Source organism: Brachycentrus maculatus, unplaced genomic scaffold (genome assembly GCF_059751285.1).
Source record: "Brachycentrus maculatus isolate JH-2025_06_01 unplaced genomic scaffold, ASM5975128v1 h1tg000050l, whole genome shotgun sequence".
NCBI classification, from domain to species: Eukaryota; Metazoa; Arthropoda; class Insecta; order Trichoptera; family Brachycentridae; genus Brachycentrus; species Brachycentrus maculatus.
The window spans coordinates 1,060,356-1,082,635 of record NW_028280804.1 but is presented as its reverse complement, the minus strand read 5'-3'; the positions used below and the strand labels follow the sequence as shown (position 1 = coordinate 1,082,635).

General features: G+C 32.5%; 1 protein-coding gene across 1 annotated transcript; it reads left to right on the top strand.

Moving 5' to 3' along the window:
• Positions 1-157: 157 nt before the first annotated feature.
• On the top strand, positions 158-14,616 carry LOC148312050 (uncharacterized). The gene is made up of 8 exons (XM_088277834.1): positions 158-1,661; positions 5,337-5,475; positions 7,673-7,864; positions 8,548-8,619; positions 9,990-10,097; positions 10,581-10,816; positions 11,815-11,934; positions 12,895-14,616. The coding sequence occupies exons 1-8, from the start codon at positions 772-774 to the stop codon at positions 13,121-13,123; spliced, it is 1,986 nt and encodes a 661-aa protein (XP_088133960.1). The 5' UTR covers positions 158-771; the 3' UTR covers positions 13,124-14,616.
• The last annotated feature ends 7,664 nt before the right edge of the window (positions 14,617-22,280 follow it).

Here is a 22,280-nt window from a genome sequence, read left to right as displayed (position 1 = left end):
CTGAAATCAGTTACACATATAAAAATGTACATTACTCATGTAGGTAGGTTAGTAGATAAACACGTACTACATATTACGTTGTTAAAATGTACAGAAAATTGTACAGAGCGATCTTTTTATGCTGCTTATTACCGCGAAATAACTACTAGGTACCAACATTGTAATCTTTTTTCCAATGTTGACAATAAAATAAATCTTGTATTATTTATGATTGTTGTGACGAATTCCCGCCGACATTTCCTGTCATAATCACATAGTCAGCGAAATAATTTGCGCTCGGCTTAGTATTGTCAATACAAAAACACTACATTATTTGACGTGTTCGCTCGAGGTTCATTTGACATTTCTGTTTCAATTTACAAGTGTGTTAATAATATACGTTTTCGGAGGCCCGACTGCTGTGATTATGCATACAAGTAGCTCATCTCCATATTTTGAGGAGATTAATATTGAATAAATAGAGGATACAAGGCATCTAGTGGCATCCGACCTGCCGTAAAGTGCGCCGGCATCAGAGTCGTGTGGGCGACCTCTCGGGACGGAGTCGCGGAGACAGCGAGTTATCAGTAAGATTGCGAGACTTCACGCTACAAGTAAAATGCCTTATTACAGAGATAAGATACGGGAAGATAGGTGGAACGACGAATTATTTATCTATTTTTATGTATTTGTGAACCTTTCATCGAATGGTGCTCCTCGCGATAAAATCACGAGACTGTGTACGAAAACGAGATAATAATCGCGAGTTACCGAGACTATCTGATACTGTCCATGCAAAGAAAGAGAAGCTACGTAGAGGCCATGGAAGAAGGATCCGTATACGACCTCCTGGAGGCGAGTAACCCCCTCGCCGGAGGAGCGTTCAATCCTAACGTGGAAGTGACTGCTAGTGTTAGCGTTCCAGGAACCGAGATTACCGAACGCACTGGAACCGCTGGAATCCTCACCAATCCGACGGAAAATGTGCATCGAATAAGTCCGAATTCTAGTGAAAACGATACGTCCAAAGATGGCGCTGACGCAGACGTAAACATCAAAAGTATTCGCATACAAATCCACGCAATCGAAGACGGCGGTAAAATGGACCGAAACAAAAGCGACAAAGATTTACATATACATCTGGAAGACGATACAAAACAAGAGATAAGAAATGACGGAAACAAACAAAATGTATCTAGCATGGACAAGGCTATCGACGACGTATTCAATAACTGCGCGGAGTACATGAGTAATGAAGAGGTCAGTGAAAAGAAAAGTCCCACATTCATAATTGGAATTCATGATGATTTGGAAGAAAAAGACGTTTACAATTTCACCGTTGATAAAGCTAACAGATCGTCGTTAGCGGGCAATGCCGACGCAATAGAAGTCCAAGAAACGAACAGCCTCGGGGGCAACTCGTCCAACAGCCGAGAGTCGAGAGACCGATTGTTCCGCAACGACTTCGACGGTAACGAGGATTACAGTGACGACCTGGTCTCCAGGGACACTCTGTACGACAGCGACGATGTGCTGGAGTATGAGGGAGATACCAATGTGGCCAAACGAGGATTGCGCCGTGAAAATAGTTTGATAATACCCAATAGTGCAGTGAGTGATGGCACGTGCAGCTCCATCCTTCCTATCCTCTACACAGGACGTAACAGCACCAGGAAGCCCAGGTACAGTTAGTAAAGTTTTGACACCATTTTAAGATTAATATATTGAACTTAATTTATAATTTAATAATTTCCACTTATTGTCGTTAAGCTTAAGGATACTGGGCTACGTTTACAATAATTTTAAGCCCATGCGATACAAAGTGATGATAGTTTTAACTAGATAGGGGTAGGATACAAAAGGTAAGGATCGGCCTAATCTCTTGTAATATAAATTATGTATTTAAATGTGTACTTTTTGTTAGAAGGTCGAATATTGACGGGATTTCTGAATACGGGTAATATTTTGGTTACATGCCTTCAAATGGTGGAACAAACTGAGGAAAAATGATTTAGGCGCATAGTTTAAAAAATCATTTAGTATTTTTTTTATCTACACATATTATGCTTTTAATTGAATTCTTATATCAATGAGGTACTTTATCGGGCTCCCTTTTACCCGCCAGAAAATTACTAATTATTTTAATTTTATTTAATATGGTTACTAAAGTTTTTTTTAATAATTTTAATTAATTTTTTTGACATTTCTACTTTTACAATCTTAAAATGAATAACGCAGTTCTCTCCAATAAAGAGACTTAGCTCTTGTGCTTGGAGAGGGACTTACACTTATTATTTATTGTTTATGTTTGTTGGTAAAATATTTTTTTTTATTATAATTATTTTTTGTGTTTAATTCAATATGCTTTGTCGATCGCTCATTTCTGTCTCTTTCATACTTGTGGCGTGCGGGTAGCCGTCGAATGAGACAGAAAATGCATACTAATACTGATAAAATTATTTTTTTGAATTCATCATCAATACACGCTTGGATCGAATTACTTTCTCCAAATAATTATCAGAGTAAATTATAAATTCTTTTTTTAGTTTTATAATTTTTATAAACGATTTCTCTTCAACTGTACATAAGAGTACGTAATATATGGAAAACAAATAAATATTTAATTTCATAAAAATTAAATGAAATAAATATTTTTAATGAAATATTTATGCGATGAAGATAATATTAATTTGTTTTTTTCGCTGTGTAAAGCGATTTTAGTTAGACGCGGGGGGGTGTTAATTTTTTTACTTGTATTATCAATTTTACATTGAGTCAGACATTTCTTGGGGGTTATCAGAGAAAGTGCATTATTTACGTCGAGCAGGTACATATACATTATATATACAATTTGTATTTATATATACATTATATATACAACGGAGTCCTGGTTCCAACTCTAATGTATGGAAGTGAAACATGGAGTTGGCAAAAAAAGATGAAAGTAGACTGAATGCAGTCGAAATGCGATCTCTCAGAAGAATGTGCGACAAAACGATGTATGATAGATGTGCGAATAGTGAAATAAGGAAGGAATGCAAAGCTGAGATAAGCATATCGATAAAATTAAGAAAGGTGTGTTGAGATGGTTTGGACATGTGGAACGAATGAGTGAGGAAAGAACGGTAAAACAAATTTATGAGGGGAATGTTAGTGGGAAAAGAAGCAGAGGAAGACCGAGAAAAACATGGCACGATCGGTATGCCAAATACTTGAAAGTGGTCAGGTTAGGAGTCGTAACAATCGGCGGGTATGTATGAGGAGATGCATGGACGTGGAAGAGGCGAAGAATGTTTGCAAGGACAGAGTGGTGTGGCGCTCTATTCTCTCTGCCTACCCCTGCGGGGAAGCGGCGTGATGGTTAGTTAGTTAGTTAGTTTTACAATTTGCATAAATGTCAATTTTGGGAGAAAATTAACTAACAAATAATGATGGGTCATGTCGTGGATAATAAACAGTTTAAAAAAAAACTTAATGAAATTACGACAAACTGCTGAGAAACGGATGTTTCTAAAGAATCTATTAACTGTCGACTCTTTATGTGGACGACTATGCAAGACTATTGAAAAAATAGGTCAACAAACCTACTTTGTAGAAAAAAGTGTCAAGCTGCTCACACACCACTTTATAGCTCTTACAATTACTTCAAATTAATACGATGTTACTGCCATTCGATTGTGGATACGCAAATTAATGCTCGAATTCATAAAACCTGTTAAAAATTAGCATTGTAAAGTCTATAAAAAATACATAGTATTAATGAATACTTTGGTTCTTATCTGGAATAAGTGAGCCTATACCAGTGGCTCTTAACCGGTGCTCCGCGGAGCCCTGGTGCTCCGCGAACTTGTTGCAAGTGCTCCGCGAAATTATGAAAAACACAATTTAATGTTGGCTCATTTACTGTGCGATTTGAATAGCTTTCCCTACAGAGGAAGAGCTACCGCTATGTTGAACAATATCACATTGGATATTGATCTGTTCCATGTGTCCGAAGGAGTTTTCCGAAGCGAGATTCTTCTACACATTTAACAAGAGTCTTCTTGCGTAATTTTTAATTTGTTTTTTTAATGTATACGCCTTAAATGTTTGTTTGTAATGTATATATTAATTATTGAATAAATTGAATTGAATTGAATTGAATTGAACCTCGGCTTAGCAATTTGAGTAGAAATGAGTAGAGTAACTTTATCAAATATTAGATCTGATATCGCTGAAATTCGTAAAAGCCAACAAGCTCTGGTGTCACATTAAATGATTTTCACCGCAAAAAGTTTAATTGGAGTATTTATGGTTTCATGCTTTTTTTTTCAAATAATGTAATTTTTAACTTGTCTGTAATAAAATAATCAGTTTTATTTTTAATAAAAGTTATCTTTGTATGTTTTGGTGTGCCGCGAATTTTCCTTATGATCAAAACTGCTCCCTGACTTCAAAATGTTTCAGAACTACTGGCCTAGCCATTTAAATAGAAGTAGAAACATGTATATAAATTTGTAACTTATATGTATAAAACTGTATATACTACATATGTTTGTTCTTAGTAGGTACCTATTAATACTTTCTTATATGTCCGCCTTTATAGTATAGTGGTTGCCGCGTTTTGCTACCATGTTGGAATGCTGTGTTTGTAAATACAGTAAAGCCTCGATGTAACGAACTAATGGGGTGTCCATTAAAGCCGAAAGTTTGTTATATAAAAATGGATTTAAAATAAATCAAAAAACTTTTTTTTTGATAATATGAATACTGTATTTAGATATAAATAAACAAGACAAAACACATAACAAAATTCTATTAATTGTCTTCGGACTCGTCGTGATGTTGCTGATATCGGTTATCCTGCTTTGAAAAATTAATCATGTTTTGTTTGCACATGAGAGACATAATCTGTAATTATCATGGCCACTAAAAATTGTTTATTTTATTTTTTTCTTTCGGCATTCATTTGTGGTAAGACATGATTTGAAATTCACATCATGTCTTACCACAAATGAAAAAAAAATGTTTTCTTTTCAAAATTGTTTACATGCGGCAATACTTGAATTTAAGCATGTTTAATCTTAACAGGACATTTTTTATTTTTTTTGCATTTGATCCAATTTTTGTCCGTTGTATCCGAAGTTCGTTATATAGAGGTCCGTTTTATCGAGGTTTTACTGTACCTAAAAGGTTAAACAAATATAAATTCTTCACTTTAATATAAAATATTACCCTTTGATTGGCAATTGAAGTTTAGGACTGATTTTGATTACCTTGCCTTTATGGTATATGTATAATTAACGATCAAGTTGACATTGCGTTTTGGATAAGTGCCAAAAGAGAAATGTGTAAATATTTTCTTTTTACTTTTGCAGAAGAACGCAGGAAAAGAGTGGATTTAGGGCGAGGAGGTCGAAGAGGGTGATTTTCAAAAAGGGAGAAACTAATATTCTGGTTCGACAGCACATCGCTGGTCGAATGGGAAGACTGTTAAAGGACATGGGAACATCCTTGGTAACTTATTTTAAAGTATTACGTGTAACATAAATATTTTATTTTAGAATTATAGAAGAAGAAAAAAACAAAAACCTTTCAATCATTTTTGCCAAAACTTAGCTTTTTAACCTTTCCCTTATGGTGCTAAAAACTTCTGCGTGCACCGCTGATGTATTTTGTACACCCTATGAAAATGTGGTTTAAAAACGACAAAAAAGGGAATATTTCTAAATGTTGCTTTTACTGACTATAGTTGAAGTGGAAATGTAACAATTTCGTAATGTTAGCTATGGTAATTATCTGAAAACAAGAAAAAAATACATTGCAAGTAGTCACAATAGCTAGCGTAGCGACACGACCGCCGCGTAAGACGATCTGCGCACTACTGACGTAGTAAACACGTCACGACTTGCGCGTGTAGTGACATGAGAAACGTTTTAGTATTGGTGATTTTATACCCGATTTATTAACAAATTATTTATTTCCGTCGCTGCAAATGAATAACTTTATATTATAATACATTCATGAAATACATAACTATATTACGGAGGAATACAAAAATTCTGAGCCCGTATCTACTATATTTTAAATTGATATTCTCATTTTTAAAGTCGAGTTGTAGTAAATACATATCACCGGCAAGGGAGGGCTAAACAAAATGGGGTGGTTGATTTTTAAATCCAATGTTTATGCTTCGATTCGGGCACAACCCTACTCAGAAAATACAGGTGTATGTGTATAGGACTTTTTATTATTCTGAAATTCGAATTTCGAATTAATAAGCGAGATTCAGGATTGCCATAGCACAAAATATCTATTTGAGTAGTTCCATCTCTGCTGAATAGACATGTTACCGAACAATGTCGCAATAAATGCAACATCCACATAATACAAAATTGCTCATTCAAGCAGGTTCAATACACTCGGCGTACAGTCACAGACATTAATCCCTTGCGCTTCTCTCGTAAATAATATCAAATGAAGGGATCAATATCTCATGTATTTATTTAATTATACACATATTAATAATTTTAAATGTACAATAATGTTTCCTCACTTGGTTTTCCCGTACCGAGTGCACATTTTACAAAATTTGTTTGATAAATTATTTATATACTTATTTGTATATTATTTGCATACATTTTAATAAAAGGATCTCTGTTGAATGAAAGCTTTCCCAATCCAACCGTAGATGACTCCATTGGAAATCCAGCCATAGATATCATGAAATTATATGATATATGTAGGAGTTCCAAAAATTTGAGTAGTGTGATTGTCAATCATGAGTGGAATGGTGAATGTTGTATGTGTGTAAAGTGATGTGAGTGCACTTAACCAGCCTATGTATGACAGGTCATAAGCCCTATAAATACTTAGACTTCCATATTCATGTTGAGATGTCAAAAAAAAAATTAAAAATTAAAAAAAAAAACAAAAATAAAAATAAAAATAAAAAAATAAAAATAAAAATAATAATTTGAGATGTCAAAAATGTAATTATTATATTTGTTAGTTTTCTGTCTATCATTTAAATTTGCTTTCGCTTTTTGACACATGGATTTCAAAAAATGGTAATATACTAGAGATATGATGATTTTAACTGAATGAAACAGAGATATCTTTTTTAGAATACCTTATTTTATATATACAATAATTTTTGTTACTAGATCAAATATGAATAGGATTTTTGAATACTAACTTATTAATCAGTACTGTTAGTGCTATCGTTCTGCATAAACTATATGAAAGATCACCAGCAAAGTGCATACAAGTCATAATATCTGATACTCACACACTCACAAATATGTATAGTCTTCACAAAGTGTATAGCGGACCACCGGCATTTTCAGAATTGCAACTTGGCAATGTTGGGAATTTCCGACCTGGTGACATTATAGAATGGGCATTACACCTACAGCCGCCATGATAAATTATAAATAAAAGTTACAAAAACACACGGTGACATGACGTATGACCGAGACAGATTGATTTTTTCAACTTTGATATGCAACCGAAAACCGTCAGTGAACGGATCGCCGTAAAATACATGGGTGACGGAAATTACTACAGATGATACCAAAAGACAGAGTGAAAACGAATTGTTTGCCTTATCCATTCTCGAAAACATTCGCTTAAGTATAGAAGCAATAATAATAAAAAGAAATCGAGAGACAAGGAGTGTGCATTTCAATATTAGTGTTGATTATTCTTGTAGATAGAATGTCGCTGGAGATGGCTCATCCTATTGCTCAGTATTGTCCACTTCATCCTGTGGCTATCCTTCGCACTCATGTTCTACCTCGCCTCCTACGCCAATGGTGATCTCTCATCCGACCCCCCGGAAATCCTGTGCATAGATAATGGAAAGACATTTACCGGGATTTTCACCTTCAGTGTTGAAACTCAGGTATTTAAAAAAGATTTAAATTTAAAAGCAATAATAAACTCATATATGATAGATGTTCGAACAGTGACATAAGGTAGAGAAAAATAATGAAATAAGGTTGTAAAAAGATGGTAAAGAAATTATGTAAGGCCAAGTGAGATAAGCAACATTTATCAAATTAAGAAAGGTGTGTAGAGATGGTTTGGATGTAGAATGAATGAGTGAAGAAATAATGGCAAAACAATATGAGATTATAAATCAACAATATGATGCAAAATGTATGAGACGAATTGGAAATAAAAGCACATCAAAACCAAGGAAAACTTGACATGATCAAGTACTTCAAATACTTGGGAGTGAATAGATCAGTAGTTGGAATAGTCAGCGGATGTGTATGAGCATGAATGTAGACGAGGCGAGGAGTGTTTGCAAAGACAGAGTGGTGTGGCAATCTGTCCTCTCTGCTTGCCTCTGCGAATAAGGGGCGTGATGGTTAAATAGTTAAATGATGCATATGGCAATGCGCCAGAGTAATGCAGTTCTCTTCGGGGTAAAATTTGTGCATGTGATATAATTTAGTATGGATGTCAATTTGGTCTTGTATAAAATACTGACCTTAAAGAAAGACTGTTTTTTGTTATTATTATTTTGATATCTTACCTGCGATTACCACATTAAAAAACTTATATTAATTTTGATTTCAGGTATCTATAGGTTATGGTGAAAAGTCACCAACTGAAGAATGTCCAGAAACAATATTTATAATGCTTATGGAGGTAAGGCTTTATTTAAACAAATTTTTAATATCATTGAAAAAAACACTGTTCTGTTCCATTATTCTCAAATAGGTGCTTCATCCAAATAAGCTTTGCAGTCATCAATTTAAGCTACAAGCCATCTATATTTGATTTGTTAAAGCTTTAACCTAGTTCTGGGTACTAGAAAAAAAGAGGGGTTCGCTTCCATGGTCGATGTCAGAGGGTGAAAAATTCATTTTGGCATTAGATATAGCTTAGTTCAGGGGTTCCCAAAGTGTGCGCCGTAGAAAGTAAAGAGGGACGCCGTGAGTCGATCCTCTATCATTATCCGATATATATATATAAATATATATGTATATATATATATATATATATATATATATATATATATATATATATATATATATATATATATACATATATATATATATATATATATATATATATATATATATATATATATATATATATATATATATATATATATATATATATATATATATATATATATATATATATATATATATATATATATATATATATATTTATATATATATATATATATATATATATATATATATATATATATATATATATATATATATATATATATATATATATATATATATATATATATATATATATATATATATATATATATATATATATATATATATTGTCACTATATCTATTCTAAATAGCCTACTAATGGAGGGCGCCGTGACAAAACATTAAGCTCGTAAGTGCGCCTTGGGCTAAAAAAGATTGGGAGCCCCTGGCTTAGTTGGATAAAGCACCTGACTGGAGATCACCGAGCCAGAATCCTAGCGCAGAAAATGCAGGGTTGTACAAAAAAATGTTAACACACACATAGTATTGACTTGTATCACTGTTTCCTTTGCAGCCATTGGTCATAGACCCAGTAAGCACAAATTTATCATGCAGTCAACGTATAGTTTAACGAATCGGAGGATCCTTATGAAACCATTGTTTTTTAAATATGTATCGACGGCGACTGAAATAGTGGTATGAAAATACCATATAAGTTGTAATATCTTTTAGACAACCTGTATATTGTCAGAGTGATTTCTCTCTCTATATTTTGTGTCTGAATCTTGGTTCACAAATTCCGTGTTGTACCCCCGACTTTAGAGATTTAATTGATATTTTAGCATAAAGAATTGTATTATCATATGAGAATATGGTAGTCTATGTATTTACAGGGCTTATGACCTGTTATTATGTAAGGTCATAAGCCTTGTGAATGCCTCAACTTCCATATTCACATACTTGCATTATTATACATTTATCAATTAAATTCTTTCTCTCTGTGAAAACTAATAATCGACGAATGGTCTTAATAAAACATTATTTTCTTTTAATTCTAGGTAATTACAGGATATGCGTTACTAGGAGCAATGGTCGGTATCGTGTATGCAAAAATAGTCCGACCAGAAAAGAACTTAGAAGGTGTCGGATTCAGCAATCGTGCTGTGGTGAGTATTTTTTAAAAATCTCCGATATACGTAAAAGTGATAATTATTACTCAAGATAACACTGCATCCATTGGGTTTGTGCACCATTGAGTCTGGATAACAGTTATAGAAAGGAAAGTGTACCAATACTTGTATCAATTAATGTAGTCGTAATCACAATATTTTCTTTATTTTCAATATTAAAATCAAACACTGATTTTTAGGGTCAACTAAGTTGTATATTTTATTTTTAAAAACATTTTTAAAAAGTGACAGTTGTTTCGCCTTGTTAAGGCATTATCAAACTACTGTCAACAATATTTTCTTTTTGTAAATATGTATTGTGATTTTGATGTTTTCCAAGCTGATATTCCGAGTTGCGCTAGTTGTGTCTGATTAAGTAAACTGACGGAAGATAACAGTCGCGATATTCATATTGCCAGACAACAGGTGTCTATGATCTAGTGATGATGAATAATGGAAGATCCCATCTGACTATGGCAGGTGTGCATGAGAGACGGGCATCTGTGCCTCGTGGTGCGTGTGTGGGACGTGCAGCAGAAGCACTCGGTGGGAACGCGCGTGTCAGCGTGGCTGATCCGCCACGGGGGCCCCACGAGTGCCAGCCTGCTGCTCACCCCCCAGAACCCCCTGGTGTTGTGGCCCACCACGCTGCAGCACACCATCGACGAGAACAGCCCGCTATACGACATGTCAGCCAAGGACTTGATAGACCAAAGGCTAGTGAATCTAATTAATTGTCAATTTTATTCATATCTCAGCATTGGTGAATGAGTTTCTTGAGATAAGAATATGGAAGTATGGATATTTAAAGGGGTTTATGTCTGCATCCATGGTCTAATGGTTAGCATATTAAGATACCATGCTGGAGATCCCTGGTTCAATTCCCAGGGGGGGGGGGGTGAAAATAAATATTTATGATTTTGCACTCTAACATTTATTTAATATTACCTTGGACTGGTCTCTGAAGCGCAGGAGTGATCACCTTGCCTTCATGTAAGTAACAATCAAGATAACCCTGCATCAATACGATTGGTTGCGGATAAGGGTTAGAATGAATGAAATTTTGGAAGTTGCTTGTCACCACACTTTACCTTACACTTTACCCGATTGTATTTCATGTGTACATGTAATAAATCGTAATTTATCAATATATAATATACGACTAGTTGTGATCGGTGGCCTGGAGGGAAAGAGAGGTCCCCCACACAATAGACCGATCAAATTAAGGCAGCAGCAGGCACCTCAGTGGTTAGAGCGCTACGTGCAGCGCAGTCAAGGGATAACTGGAGAAGAGTCATTCCTTCTGCAAGGGTCACAGCCCACAGCAATGAGGAATAAGACGGAGAAGAATATACAAAATATTGACTGAAGTTTAATTTCATATGGGATTCGTGGAGTTTTTTTATCTGGGTAGGCACCTAAGAAAACTGTATTTTATCTGATGAAAAAAAAATACTTGCCACAAACCACATCATTTAAGTCTCAATTTTCTAATAAAATGTGATGTTGCTGAAAGATAACCGAGAAATAAAAAAACCTTGAGTTATTTAATTAACGTATTTTTTTCAATTGATTTTTAATGATTAAATTGATGTTAATTATTTACTCGATTCTTAGTTGATTTACTGAGTTACTTTCCCATATAGCAGTAATGTCCTTAACTACTACCTGATGTTGTACATATCGTTGTTCTAATAAAAATATATATTTCTAGGTTTGAAGTTGTTTTCACATTAACTGGGTCGTCCAGGATTACTGGTCAGATGACTCAGAGCAGGACTTCATACTTGCCACAAGACATCCTTTGGGGACAACGATTTAAGAATGTTTTAAGGTAAATATGCATATTTGATTTTGTGATATTTTATCATTATTACTTTATTTAAGAATGAATTTCCCTAGACTTACCTTAAAAACCAAACAAATAGGTACTAATAGCAAAAAATTAAAATTTTATTAAATTTAAAAAAACATAATTAATGTACCAATCGTTTCATTAATGTGGTATTTTAACAATAACTACCAAAAGTCGACTGGTCGGCTTTTCTATGCCTACCGTAAATGACCAAACACAGATTCTTACATTTACGCAAATCACGATATTTATTTAAAAATGATATTTACTACGAACTAAAAATTAAATTAAATAAATTAGCATTTGTGAAAATGTTACATTTTTAAGAGAATATTTTTAATAAATACGAAACGTTTCTACAATGAATCACAATATGTCACTTTTTGCTCATAATTTCAACTGCCACTTGTTAAATCATAAATATTATTTTACGACCTTGAGTGAAGGCTATCTTACGTTGTGAGTATTCATTGAAAAAATCATAATAATCGAACAAATGGTACAGAAATTATGAATGTTTTTCTTAAAATATGCATTTTTTGCTAGTAGTACAAATTTGCATGGCATTTGAGGAAAGTCTTTATTTAAAAAAAAGTAAATAAAGTGTTAATGTCTATTTCGCTGCATACAAACGCGGTGGAAAATTCCACAAATTTTAATGTACTGTTAGAACTTTGATGTGTAACTTGAGCCCAGTACAAAAAAAAATATTTAGATGTGTATTTGGTCTACAATAATGAATGTATTGACATGATTCATTGTTTCCCTGACAGGTGACACTTATACGTTCATTATTGTAGACCAAATACAGATTTAATTTTTTTTTGTGCTGGGCTCAAGTAACACATCAAAGTTCAAGTAGCCCCGTTCTACGGTACAAATTTTAATTTTCCTCTACTTTAAATAATGTCCAAAAATAACTACTCTTACTTTTTTCAGTTATGACAAGCAATATGGTTCCTTCGTAGTTGATCGCAAGTCCCTTAATAAGTTGACTCCCGTGGACACTCCGCTGTGCAGCGCTCGACTACTGAAACAAATAACGGAGCAAGGACCTTCTTCCCCCATCTTCCTGTCTCCCCCATCATCTCCTCCCTCCACTCTCACCAGCCCCGGATGGAGCTTCAGGACGCAATTCAAACCAATCGTCGTGAAAAGAACACCTTGAATTTAAGATTTATTTGTGATTTAAGTTTTATTTAGTTTGTTAGCTATTTATGTTTTTTATTTATAAAGTGGAAATACACTCTGAAAATTTATCTGTAGAATTGGTAGGAGCGCCACTGTGGCCATATGTTTACTAAAATGATTTTGACCATATAAAAAAAATCGAATCTATGATCGTTTAATAATTAAGGGTAATCGTAGTGTGATGGTCAGCAAGCTTGGCTACTACCGTACTGGAGGTCCAAATAAATATAAGTGATGTAATTAAAATTAAACTTTGTTTTAAAATCACTATAATAATTTATAGTGATTTTAAAACAAAGTTACATTTTGATTATAAAATGAATAATCACAAAGCCTCAAATATAAATTATAAATATAAGTGATTTGTACCTGAAATGAAGGGCTGATCACTTTTCCTTCATGTGTTAACGATCAAGATAACATTGCATTTATGATACAGTGCCCTATGCACCATCGGGTGCGGATGAGGATTTGAAAAAGAATCATGAGCATATCCAAAATCTTATTTCATATCAATAAGTTCCATAAATGACATTTAAACGCAAAAGTGAAGCCAAATCATCCAATCGTACCAAATTTATGTATTTGGCAGACGTAAGGGTGTGGTATTTATTTTTCATTCTAGCACATCCAACATTTACCAATTTTCGTTCCATGCAGGTTGGCAACACTATCGGTGTTATCTCTCAAATAAATTTACATTACAACTGTTCCACAAAGTCTATGGTACAAACCAATCCTTTAATTTATAACCCAATCTCCAATTGATTTCGACTCTAGAATAATATTGTGTGAACCTGAATGAAATAGTTGAAATTGTTGTTGTAAAAAAAACCTTAGTATTTTAAATTATAAATGAATATTTAAACAGTGTCAATAAAAAATTCAATTAATATAAATAATAAAACACTTTTTTTGCAAACATTTTTATTTTTAAATGCAACAAAAATTATTAGTAGCAAATGCAAGTACATAGGAATACAGCTCTATTTATTTTAAGTACACTTTCGGTCTTAAGCTTCTTAAAAATACTAGTTATTTTAAGTATTTATTTTTAAATATAAAGCAAATGTTTTTTTTATGACAAAAGCAAATTAGCAATTTATAATACACAAAATATTAGTTGAAGTTTAATTTAATATAGGTTTTGTGGGAACAAAATTAATGTATGTATAACCAAATTCATCAAATTGTTAAAATTTTACTGACAGAAAAACAGTCAGACGTGTAAAACAAAACTGGTATGCCAAATTTGATATATTGTAACGCTGATGGCAACCCTGGTGTATGGTAACACCGTCACCCAGGAAAGTGGAGAATGAAAGGACGCCATGCTACCCACGATCTCTCTCAACTCTTGACTACTAGTCCTCACCGCAAGCGGGTATGTCAAGCAGAAGGATCCAAGCAACAGCCGTGCTTGTTACCAAATGATTGTATTCATAGTTAAAATAAACATCAGATTTCTCCAACTTAACTGTTTTATTATTAATGGAAAGATTCCATTCCCGTTTACAATATAAAATTTGACACCAACTTTGTCAAGCATAAATTTACAAGCTTATTGCCATTTAACCATTGCACCACTAATATAGAAGAGATATAATTTATATTTGAAGCAATAACTTTGTGATTTTCCATTTTATAATTAAAATGTAACATTGTTTTAAAATCACTATAAATATTTTATTATAACTTAATAATAATTTCTACCGGTTTCGAAGCTAACCGCTTCTTTATCAGTATTAATCAGTCTTGATAAAGAAGCGGTTAGCTTCGAAACTGGTAGACATTATAATTAAGTTATAATAAAATATTTATGGTGATTTTAATACAAAGTTACATCTTAATTATAAAGAAGAGATAATTTTTTCATAAAACACACTATTTGATTTTGACAATTTTTTTTATGAAATTAAGACTAAATTACATACAAAATAAAATTGGTAAAACTTAAAAGCATATTTTTTTTAAATTGTGATTTTTACATTTTATTGTGAAATCAGTAACTAATATATTATGAATACTTATTTATGTCATTTTTATGAGTAAAGTTATTGCCATTCAGTTTTAATGTAAAAAAATCACTTCAAAGACAAACTGGTGAATTGAACCGACAAATTGACTATGTGTTGCAATGGGTTAATATTGGGCAATAAATATGATGGAAGGAGATTTATTTTAAATATTACTAAATCATTATCAAGTAATACTGCTAGTCTAAATAAACATACACAAGTTTTTGCAAAGTTTGTTATAATAATATTTGTAATTACAAAGAATTAGTTGGTTAAATTACACGGGATCCGAAGCGGTGCCAAAAGACCCCAGTTGATATTAGTATTGAAATCCATCAGTGGCCATCCGATACGCGAGGCTGCAAATCAGATCAAACGAAAGCAGAGAAATGTAATCGTCTCCCTATCTCCTTGTGGCAATACCACATTTACGAGAGTGAAAGAAATAACATGTCGCTAGCAGACGAAACATATAAGTACGTAGAACTGGCATTACCGACTAGTTGTGCTTTTTATAAAAAACAATATTTTAAAACATTTAACGATTGAAAATTATAAAAATTAAAAAAAGGAATATTTTCTTTAATATTATTTTCGAGATTACAAAAAATATGGAGTAAGTTCTTATAACACTAAAGGTATCAAATTAAAATTCATATATGGGGGATATCAATCCCCTTGTTCGAGCCAGCTAAGTTAAAGTAAATAATTTGAGGTAGAGTATATAGTGGTGTCATGGAACAACAACTTACTGTCCAATATTGTTTAATATTTTTATTGAGACCAGATATTCAGATGTATTTGTTTTCTCAGTATGTATTTTGGATAATAAGTTATCATTCAATCCATATTCTCAGTAACTAACATATTGAGTGATATGATAACAAAAATAGTAATATTAATTTGTCTCCTAGACATGGTATTGTTACTGCCAAATTACAAATATTTAAAAGTTTAATACTAAGTATAAAAAAATTGAACCCAACATGGAAAAAACAGATAATCTTTGACATAATATTAAGTATCATTTAGTAATATTGCATTTCTATAATAATAAAACGAGTGCATAATATTATAGGGAAAACATTTTTTAAAAAAATACATTTAGGATAATTTTGTTTATATTATATGTATAAACAAAATATATAAGCAATACAAATATATTTTAACTAAGCACACACGAATACTTCCATGAGAAACCTTTGTAGGTAAATCATCTTATTTAGGAGAAAAACAGGCTTAAAGTAGTCGGAGCCAACTGCTTCAAGCTGTCGCAGTTGGGCAAGCTGCTACTATGTTTCTTGCTTAATAAGTAAGGAGTAAGAAGGATCCTAATTGCACACAATGTCGTATCTTAATAAAGATAATATTATATATATGAATATATTACGTGACATAAAAATAAATTAGGTTTATGCATTTCTGTGCAAAGACTAGTTACCGTAATATTCAATCAAAGGAAAAAAGCAAGCACCTTACACTATCTTAGGGGCACCTCACACATCTGGGGAACACCTGACACTATCTGGGGAGAAACTTACACTACTTAGGGATCAACCCCCACTATCTGGGGAGCACCTCTCACTATCTAGGGTTCACCTCACACTATCTTAGGGGCACCTCACTATTTTGGGAGTACCTCACATTATCTGAGGAACATCTGACACTATTTAGGGAGCACCTCACACTACCTGGGTATCACCTCAAACTATCTTGGGAGTGCCTCACACATCTGGGGAACACCTGACACTATCTGGGGAGCAACTTACACTACTTAGGAATCACCTCCCGCTGTCTAAGGAGCACCTCACTATCTAGGGATCACCTCACATTATCTGGGGAACATCTGACACTATCTCGGGAGCATCTCACACTATTCAGGGATCACTTCCCACTACCTGGAGAGCACCCCTTACACTGTCTAGAGTACACTTCACACTATTTACATCTAGCATATCGCTCACTCCTTTCAAGAACGTCATAAATCAAAAAACTTGATTTTTCAGGAGAACGTTTTTAAAGTTTAAAAATATAATACAATGTATTAAAAATAAATATCAAGCCACTTATTGAACTTTTTACTTTGCAACGGATCTTTTTAGGTAAAACCTGAAGGTCTTTTCTCCATTTTAAAAATATTTAGTATATTTAAAAAAATAATTAATAAATACCTTTTTTTCAAAAAGCAGAAACAACACTTTCTGCCCTGTAGCGGGTAAATATTAAGTTAAAAATATGCCTTATTTTTTGGGATATAGTACATTTTCTGGGCATTCCGAAAACATGCACAACTGAAAATTGACAATTTTTGATTTATGACGTTCTTGAAAGGAGTCAGCGATATATTATGTAAAATTAGGTCTTCAAAAACTACCACACTTTTCCCTACAACTGCAAATATCGTGAGGCTAAGGCCACATGTTTAAATATGCCATATAATATATATTCTATAACTAATATTATATAATTAACAGCATGTTTTATTGATGAGAATATCTTATAACGAATAATGGTGTTCACTCTAACACACTAAGGACGGGAAGGGTATTTCTACCTGTTCGGTCGATTGATGCTAAAGGACGGAAAGGGTATTTTTACCTTTTGCGCCGGCCTCATTTCAAAGTCATAAATGGAGGAATTACATGTTTAATGTTTTTTTTTTAATGTTATGTACCAACCTCTTTATTAAGGTCTTAAATATATTTATTTAATTATCAATTCCCGTCGCCAGCGGTCCGCAGGCGTAAAAAACACCCGTCCTTAGTGTGTTAATACAATGCGCAATATTGCTGGTGCACTTAATGCTACAGGCGTTATACTATTTGGAAGTAAGTACATATTATTATAAATGTTTAATATATCATCACTATAAAATACAACCTTTCAATTCCAAAAATCATAAATTTGATCTCGTATGGAATTTTTAGTTTGTGAAAATTAATCAATAACAGAACTAAATGTGTTCAAAATAAATCCACTCAAATAACTTATCATTAAATGAGAATAGTGTTGAGATTTATTTTTAATGGTGAAAAAATTGTACAGCTGTTAAAAGCATTCTATTGTATACATTGATGTTTTATATACTGATATTACTATTAAAAACAAAATTAAGACCAATAAAAGCGTTCTTAGAAGTGCCCGTGGATCAGCCCAAAGTGTATATTTACTTTTTGTGGTTTTAAACAAGAAAATTTTTACATAACTGGTGTTAACACATTAAACGCCAACACTAAAAATTGTCAATTTGCAATTTTTTTTATTTTTTAAATAATATAATGTATTTAGCTCATTTTTTTTTATTTGACGATGGGTTCCATAGTTAAAGCATTTTGAATATAGCTTTTGATTGAGGTCACCGGTACCACCCATGGCGTTTAACGTGTTAACTAACAATATTTTGACAAGAAAGGGTTGAAGAGGTTTAAGCTTTTAAGTACATATGGTATTAACCAGGGACAATATTTGAAGGTAATCATACAATTCCGATTAACCAGGGACAATATTTGAAGGTAATCATACAATTCCGATTAACCAGGGACAATATTTGAAGGTAATCATACAATTCCGATTAACCAGGTACAATATTTGAAGGTAATCATACAATTCCGATGAACCAGGGACAATATTTGAAGGTAATCATACAATTCAATTTTGTCCGCCTCCGTAGTGTAATGGTCAGCACGCTCGGCTACCATTCTGGAGGTCCCGGGTTCGAATCCCAAGGGGGGGCAAATAAATATAAGTGATTTTTTCACTGTAATATTTATTCAATATTACCCTGGACTGGTACCTGAAGCGGAGGGCTGATCACCTTTCCTTCATGTGTAAAACGATCAAGATAACACTGCATTTATATGAAGCAGTGCCCTATGCACCATTGGGGTGCGGATAAGGGTTTAAAAACAAAATCATACAATTCTACAAGTAATTTGGCAGGTGACTCCTCTCGTTAAATAAAGCAAGGCATATACTATCACATATTATTAGTTACAAAAATCTTATGTAATCAAAATGTTACGCCAGAGGCCAAACCTATTAAGATTAGGAATATGGAATTTTAACTTATTAAGGCACATGTGTATTCTATATGGGAAGACTGCATGTTCATTTATAATACCGTTTAAATGAAATGATGATGCAAGGAAAAATAATACAACGGATTAATTGATAATGAATTAATAAAACAGAAGATAACACAGCACAATTTTAAGTGTCTATTATCAATCATGGTCAAATCAGTGTGAATTTTTATTTTCATAAAAGAAAAAAAATGTTCATTATATTGGTTTTTTGATCTTACACATATATTTGAACTAAAAATATTGGGCTACATAATAATCCAATATGTTCCCCAACAATATTTCTTTAAATGTACAACATGTCACTATTGACAAAAAAAAAAAAAAAGTCCCTCCCCAAACACAAGAGCTCAATCTCTTTTTTGGTGGCTCAGTGCAACCAAAATTATAAGATTGTATGAAGTAGAAATGTATAGAAGTCGTTTTAATTTGTATAAAAAGCAAGTATATTAAATAAATAAAAAAAAAACTAATGCTAATGGTAGATTTTATAAAATTTCAAACAAATCTTCAAAAAATGAATATAACTCTACAATACAACACTTTCAAATAATAAACTAACAACCGGGTAAAAAAAATAGTACATAGTTTATAAAAAAAATTGTAGTGGTCACTCTTAAAATTAGTATGTATAAATATGACATTTTCTATTTGTTACAATACATATCATAATTTCTCAACAATTATCCTAATTCATACACAAAATTGTAAACGTCTATGGCTATCAGCGTTAGACCTAATCAAGACTTAAAGTGTAAAAAAAAGTGTAAGGTTTATGAGTGAGATTCATTTTGTAAGGTGGTATTTTGTGACTTCACAAAAACATTTAAAAAATAATCTTAGGATTACCTTGTAGCTGTATGAATAAGAATAACTTATATGTATGATTTGTCCGCCTCCGTAGTGTAATGGTCAGCACGCTCGGCTACCGTTCTGGAGGTCCCGGGTTCGATTCCCAAGGGGGGTAAAATAAATATAAGTGATTTTTTCACTGTAATATTTATTCAATATTACCATGGACTGGTACCTGAAGCGGAGGGCTGATCACCTTTCCTTCATGTGTAAACGATCAAGATAACACTGCGTTTATATAACACAGTGCCCTATGCACCATTGGGGTGCGGATAAGGGTTTTATTATTATTATATATGTATGATAATTGTAAATAATATACAATATGTTTACTGTCTTTTATTAACCCTTTTTCCCCAAAGAAGCATTGACGCCAGTTAGGTAAAGGTATTTTTAAAATTTATTTAAAGATTTGGCGTTATGTATTTATAGAACTCCTAAGAAGGTATATGTATTACCTTTATTTTGTAATACATAAAGGAAACAATATGAAATTTAAGCAAAATGGAGCCGTAAAATAAATTACACTTAAACATTTCTTTAAGTAATACATGCTGTAGTTATTAGGTGGTATGAGGTTTAAATTTTCAGACACAGAACGAGTTGAACACGGATGACAATAATATGACTATTCATTATTGATAATTTAAAAATTATCAGTGATTTATTTCAAGGCAATTCTAGTATTAAGTGATTAAGTATATATATATATATATATATATCCTTAGACGGATTAAGTGCCTTACATTTAAGATAAAAATTATCACCCAATTATTAATGGCGCTACAGCCATAATTATCTGTGTAAGATGTAAAACTTCTACTGTTCAATGTGCTACTATAATAAAATATAATAAAATTACTGACCTATTCAACTGAATTTAATGAATATTTCTAAATTTGAGTCTTCTATTATTTAAGGCTGTTAAGGGGCATCGCAACAAAGTATTTTCATACATAATTATTTTACCATAAATCTTTTATTTACAAATGATATATTTATATGATTTATTTTTATTTTTAACAGCATGGATCGAATTCATTAATACCACCTTTAAAAAAAAAAGTTTTTCAAAGTGGTACATTAAAAATGAATATGTTTACAGCTCTCGAAACTTTGAAAATAAAAAGATGGCTTTTAAATAATAGCATATTAATGAAATCGAATATTAGTTTTTTTTTTTAAATGTAATTTTTAATATATCTTTTGTATTTTATTTATTGTTTCGGCATTCACTTTGTGGTAAGATATGATGAAATTGTAAATAAAAACACTTGTATTTTACCACTTGAGTTATATTTATTTTAAAGACTAATTTCGGAAGCTACAGATGCCTCCATCTTCGGGTCTGAATATAAACTAGTTGAATATAGTTAATATAATTTATATTCAGACCCGAAGATGGAAGCATCTGTAGCTTTAAAAGAAATATGTACAACTCAAGTGGTAAAAAACAAGCGTTTTCATTTACAATTTATATCATTTGTATGTAAAGATTTCATGGTAAAACAAATCTCCCTTAGTTAAAAAAGATCAAATTTGTACAAAAAATTGCACATATTTCTGAGTAATATTGCCTGAAGGCAATCTTTTTATAGAAAAATAATTCTATGGAAATTATTCAATCACATCAATCAATTGTCCGCCTCTGTAGTGTAATGGTCAGCACGCTCGGCTACCGTTCTGGAGGTCTCGGGTTCGATTCCCGGGGGGGTCAAATAAATATTAGTAATTTTTTCACTGTTATATTAATTCAATATTACCCTGGACTGGTACCTGAAGCGGAGGGCTGATCACCTTTCCTTCGTGTGTAAACGATCAAGATAACACTGTGTTCATATGAAGCAGTGCCCTATGCACCATTGGGGTGCGGATAAGGGTTTTATTATTTATTATTAATTATTCAATCACATTTTTATTTACTTATGATATACGATTGCTTTTTACATAAGTAAATAGGCTATACTTTTTCTACTACCTAATAATTCCATCAATAATTTATCTAAAATGTCTATCATGATCTAAATCGGGTGTGATTTATACAAGGCATGATTTTGGTATTATTTTCAAGAAAAGATCAGAACCATATTATGCTTTTAACATTGGTAGACAAGTGCCTGAATGATCCCATATGAATATTCGTAGCAGTTAGTTTTTTTTTTAGAAATGGCTTTATACAATT